Source organism: Cystoisospora suis (assembly GCF_002600585.1).
Source record: "Cystoisospora suis strain Wien I chromosome Unknown contig_3422, whole genome shotgun sequence".
In the NCBI taxonomy this organism is placed as follows: Eukaryota; Apicomplexa; class Conoidasida; order Eucoccidiorida; family Sarcocystidae; genus Cystoisospora; species Cystoisospora suis.
In genome coordinates, this window is record NW_027156217.1 from 1 (window position 1) to 5,797 (window position 5,797).

Below are 5,797 nucleotides of genomic sequence, written 5' to 3' on the forward strand. Positions count from 1 at the left end.
TGTGGAACTTGAACAGAGAGCATCAAATGGGGACTCCAAGCAAGACGGCCCCACCAAATGGGACGAGCTTAGACCCCCGGACATCGTGTCAAGCTGCTCTGAATCCAGCTGGCTGCCTGCAGAAGAAAGAGGCTCGCCGGTAGGGGCCGAGGTAACGGACTGGATCGCTAAACGTCTCGCTCCACCTATGGAAGATGGTAAGGACTGCCTTACATGCGACGGCCAGCGAGACGGAGGGAGGGGAGGCAGCTTTAGCGCACTACGGTCGCCAGTCGACACATCTGCGCTGCTGTCTGTCATCGGTGCACGGGAGGCTTCAGTATCTGACAGGACACCGTTTCCGGCATTCATCGCCTCCGGCGCGGCGAGTGTAGTGTCTTTGGACACGGCCTCACATTGACCGCTACCGAGTTCTCCTGACGAAGCCGTGGATCGTTGTTGGCAGTTTGGTTTTGGTGTTTTCGTGCTGAGTTGTCGAGGAGAAACGGCGCCTCTTCCTGACCCGGGCGGACTGACGTTGCAGCATGGCTGCTCTAACAAGAGCTTGCCAGCAGCAGCCGGGCTCGGCCGCTTACTGGCTGGCACGCCAGGAAGGGCGTTGTGCGTTGGCGCGTGCCCTTTGCTGAGTGAGTGTATCGTAGTTCGCCCCACGCCTGTCTTTACCGCACTGACTGGGGTGGCAGAGGATGTAGACCGCTCGATGGGATGCGAGTTTGCAGGTCGAAGTTCTACGGAGTTCGGTACGTAGAGCGAGCCGCGCGGATTCTTCACTTTTCCCACTGGGGCTGAAGGACTGAAAGGAGAGCTCCGAGCGGCTGCCTGGAAGGTTGCAGCCGGTGTTGTATTCTTCGATGACGACTTCGCGCGGATACCGGGTTCATTGCGCGCGCTCCGGCTCGGTGTTGCGGTTGACGACCGATGCGACATTAGAGTGCTACCCGCCCAACTTGCAGACAATTTGCGGGCAGTGTGGAGCTCTGGCAGCAGCCTTCTTTTTGCTTTAGATGCTGGCAGAAGAAAAGGCATTGTCTGGCGCTTGGCAAGTGATGCGGCGCTCAATGTGCCCGTCTGTGTGTGCTCACTCCGCACGCTGGGACTTTTTTGAGCATTACATGTTTGGGACGAAGTTTCTAGATCCGGATCCGAGACGGAGTCGGCTAGGGGCCGTTTCGGCGCCTGGTTGATACCATCCAGAGACATCCTGTGTCGGGTACTCCGCGCGGTGACCTGGTGCGGCGAATCAGCATGCTGTGCCTTTTTTTCTCCATGTCTTCTGATAGCAACTTCATTTGCAGACGATTTACGTTTTCCAGCTCTGGCTGGAAACTGATCCGACATGGTCCGACGCACAAGTGGCCTGGATGACTCCAAAGAAGGCAAAACGCTACCGGTGACGACGCTTCGGTCTCCTCTCAGCGCACCACCTCTGCCTGAGGGCTTGTCAGACAGGGGGTCTGCTTGCTCTCTACTCGCAGGCGCGCGGCCAGCTTTCGCCGCGGAGGAGGGAGTGCTACTGAAGAAGGCAACAGCAGCGCATTTCGCCTCCCTTCCCTCCATCGTGCAGATTGTCAGTCTCTCTGTCTGATTCAGTTGGCCAGATGGGCCACCACTTTCGCATCGCCGGGGAAGCGTCGCCACCACCTCTTCCTTGTCCGTCGCATCCGAACGCTGATTGGAGGCACGGTGCTCCCTTCGCTCTAGAGGCGGGATCGGGCCGCGTCCTTCGGGAGAACCTATACCACACTGCATCACGGCTAATCTTGCCAACTGCAGATGGGAGAGAGACTTTCTTTCGAACGCAGCTTGCAACTCTTCACTTCTCCATTTGGCGGTCAGCACGGAAACAACAGAAAGACCCTCGGCCAGCAACACACTGCAAGCACGTGTGCAGAAACAACCCGGCGAAAGCCAGTCACAATCGGGAATGCTCTCCGCAGGCAGTGAGGGGCGCCTGGCGGTGCGGCCGATGCGCCCTTACAAAGTCGATGAGCATACACGAACTGTCAGTTCATACGCCCCCGACCGGACTCTCGCGATGCTGTACTTACTCCAGCTCATCTGTGGCACCGTTTGGTACCATAGACACGCGGAGAGCGACCCCAGCGGGACCTTCGTTCGTGCGCTACAAGTGCGGAGATTCCGACGCCGGACAAATCAGGCATTGGACAGTTTAGAGTACACCAGTGACATTGAAGACACCGCGCCTACAATCCGGAAGCATGCGGCCGGCGCCGACGTCCCGGGTACGACGCACTAGCGTTCCTCGACGTAGCACCGATGTATCCTGTCCCGCCATGTTGAAGGGCACTGCTTACTGTAGTTTAGTGTCGACCTGAGACAGCGTGTTCTGAACGAGCTTCTTCACCGACCGCAGCTGCAACACGCAACAGCAACGACGAACTACCTACGCGTAAGGTGTACGCGGCCAAACTGTACGTCGGAGACTGCCAACACGAGACCCGCAGTCAAGGTGACGCAACAGTCTATACAGGCGACTATGGTGAAAAGTCCACTCGGCTCAGTCACCGAAAGAGAAAACTATATGCTTGTTACCTCTCCAATCTTGCTGTCCAGACAAGTGAGCAGATTCTGATTTTCTTCGGCTAGACGGTGGACCCTCTCATTGCCTTTCCGCAGCAGTTCCTGCGCACACAGGTTTCGCACAGCACGTCGGGTACTTTGCTATGCGTCTTTGCGACCCCTGGGTGACGACCGAGTTGTGAAGAAGAAAGGCTCCGAGAGTAGACAGGCTCTCGCAAACAACATACTACCCTTGCCTCTCAGAAAAAAGCATGCGCGAAAGATGTGCGCCTCTTGGAAAGTACGAAGCACGTCGAGCTGACCACGTTTTGTAGTATGAGTGATCTTCAGCCTTCCACGTGGGGACTCTTGTCTCACCGAGGAGCTGATGGACTGTTACTGCTTGCCTTACATGTTTGTCAGCGTAGAGCTCCGCAGCCATGGCATATTCGGCTTGTATGCGCTGGTACTGGTCCATACACACACACCGACCGAGAGCGTTCGCTGCAGTACATGGTGGCGGCGCGGCGCACCCACAAATTTTCGTCCCAAGCAGGGACTGGTACCGAGCCTTCTCTCTCATGTGACGGGGTTCTATGTGCACTCGGCAGACACGTCCGTAAGCCCTGACAGGCGGCACACCACTCATTCGCGAGACCACCGGACCCCCGCTAGTCGCCTGAACACACAGGCGGGCCATTTGCACTCAGCGCACCTGGGTGTTCGGAAAGGTGTATTACACAGACGTACCTCGTCCTCCAATGCCAGTAATTGATGGCTCAGGCGCGCTCGGGCTTCTGTTGGAAATGGCACACCACAGAAGAGAGAAACGTCACTTTGTCAACGTAGATATGTCTGCTCTTCACCCCTAGTGTCTGCGTAGTTGGGTGGAACTCCGACGCCAGGCAGACACAGTCTCTAACAGCAGAATGCTGCACGTGCACCGACTACACTTACGTTCTTCTTGGGCCAGCTCCCTCGTAAGCGCGCAAACCTTTTCCTCAGCAGTGAGGAGCTTGTGACGCAGTATACGGAGGTCCCCGCCCCGCGAGTCCGCCTCCGGTGGCCACAACGACGAACATTCAGTCTGTCGTACGAAGAAAGCATAAGCACTGGTTTTCTATGTACAGCCGGAAGGAGCCCTCTGCATCCAATCCAGAGAACTGGTGAACTGCTGGTAGCCCGGCTGTCATTTGCAGCCCGACAGAGGGCGGCCTCCACACACACACACATGTCTACGCGCACGAAACAACTGCACAATGACGAAGACAACGCTTCAAGGCAGGAAGCCTTCTGAGACTTTTGTAAAGAGTCAAACACACGTAGCTTTTTTTCCGTCCAAACGTGATTTGCTGAAGACTAGAGAGAAACAGCAATAACCGGTGACTTGAATTGTGGCCACTTGTGCGCAGAAACCAGCCACCCGTCGCATCTGCGAGTCCCTACGAAGCAGGACAGGGCGACGTGTGGACTGGCGGGTCGGGGTACGATGCCTCGGTCGTGTCGAAATCGAGTATCCAGAGTGGTGGACCGGCTACACGTGAAGAAACCGAGACTTCCCCGGGGGAGTGCTACGAAGTCTTGAAATTTCCTACTGCGTTCGGCACTCCGGCTAGTACGAACGTACTTCCTCCATAACGGATCTGTCCGACACGCTGGAGGACACAGGCGCATCTTCCCTTGCGAACCGAGATCCGAGGCCTGGGTGGACTGGCGAACTACACGGCACTAGCTGCTGTTGACAGTTTCTCATTGCCGCCCTGACGAACGGCGTGGGTCCTGGGGCATCCATCGGAGGTGACTAGGGCACGGCGAGGGGAGTCGGCAGCCTGGACATCTTTAGTACGCAAGGCGCAATCCCCACACCCAGAGGATCCGGCCTCCCGCCAAAAAGACACGAACCAAGAGGGTTGATAAAGAGTGCTGTTTCGCTAACCATGTGGAGGAATCCGCCGACGAGGATATCTGTTGACACGACAGTGGTTCACATGGAAAGCCGCTAAATTGTGGAGCGACTAAGAACCAGCAACCCCCCCCCCTTCAAGCAAGCTCTTGGTATAGAAGGATAAAGAAGTGTTCGGCTTTCTAGAACCAGGTTTTCCCACTCCATCCGGGAGAGCTGTGCGCCTCTTGCGGAATCGCCGTACAGCTAGTCACTACGCGGGAGCGAGAGAAGCGGGGAAAGAAACTCGGGGTGACGCACTGGCGCCGGTCGCGTGTATAAAGAATGAAGGCCTGACAACGTGCAGCCTGTATCTGCCAAGCAGTCGAAGACGTCGCATTTCAGACCCACCGAGCAAGTAGGGCACTGGATACAACAGCAGCCCACCGGGACAGAGACACCGCAGAATCGTGTCTTGCTGAGAATGCCGTTATCAATGCGCCGAAAACGTATATTGGAAAAGAAGAGGATTGCCAGCAAACTCAACACTCAAAGGACGCAAGTCGTGACTACAAAAGTCGCCGGCTCTCTGAAAAACACCTCCGGAACAGTAGAGCCGAAGGAGAAGTGGCGGCCGCTCCCAGGCACCGTGCAAGCGTGACACGCCGAAGCTTGGTTCCGGCCCACTGTACGTTGCATAGTCACCGGGTCGCTTTGCTTCAGTACTTTCCGTGGGTGAGTCGCTGGCAATACCGGTTTGATTCCCAACCACGTCCAGAGGGCCGCTCGGAGAAATTCTTCCGCGGAGTATCTCGTCCCGGACACTACCCCTTTTATGACTCAGGTGTACTAGCAGGAACCGCCCTGCTTCGCTCAGCGCCAGCCCTTCATTGCCCGTATTGTCTGCCTCGTGTCACAATCTAACACTAGGTTACCGGCCGTTGATCAGGCGACCTGGCAACCGCCTAACCGCAGCTCACACGAGAACGTTGAGTCTGGTCAGTGTAGCGTGACGCAACCGTGGCGACTATGGCCACCAGTAAGTAATTCCCCCGTCGAGGGGAAGTCGTTATCGGGAACGGCAGGAAAATTGCTGAGTGTTTAACCGACACGGCAGTTCGTCTCGGATACGCGATAGTTACTGTGCATCCACGGTCACAAGGTATATAGTAGGTAGCCGGCCGTCACACATTACGGAAGCACTACCACAACGTCTCCTCGAAACTTTGCTAGAAAAAGATTACTCTCGTCTCGGACTCTGCCACCGCTCCGGTTGTTACCGTTCTAGCGGCTCCGTCGTTTTTTTTGAGACGTGGCGTGCAGATTCCTTCGACGCGACGGCCTCCGCTGCCTACGTCGTCCGTCGCGTATCCCAACCTCCTGCTGCTACTTGCT

At 56.5% G+C, this 5,797-nt stretch overlaps 2 protein-coding genes across 2 annotated transcripts; both read right to left on the reverse strand.

The window, feature by feature from the left end:
• Positions 1-12: 12 nt before the first annotated feature.
• CSUI_006681 (proteophosphoglycan related protein) lies at positions 13-5,202 on the reverse strand (the record flags this gene model as incomplete). The annotated part of the gene is made up of 7 exons (XM_068066834.1): positions 4,148-5,202; positions 3,478-3,607; positions 3,271-3,317; positions 2,933-2,989; positions 2,554-2,643; positions 2,316-2,374; positions 13-1,873 (listed from the first exon to the last, which is right to left on the reverse strand). Coding segments are annotated over exons 1-7 (2,409 nt in total), but the record flags the coding sequence as incomplete, so codon positions are not given.
• A 279-nt stretch (positions 5,203-5,481) lies between these two features.
• CSUI_006682 (uncharacterized protein) lies at positions 5,482-5,797 on the reverse strand (the record flags this gene model as incomplete). Its single annotated transcript, XM_068066835.1, has 1 exon — positions 5,482-5,797. A coding segment is annotated over one exon (166 nt), but the record flags the coding sequence as incomplete, so codon positions are not given.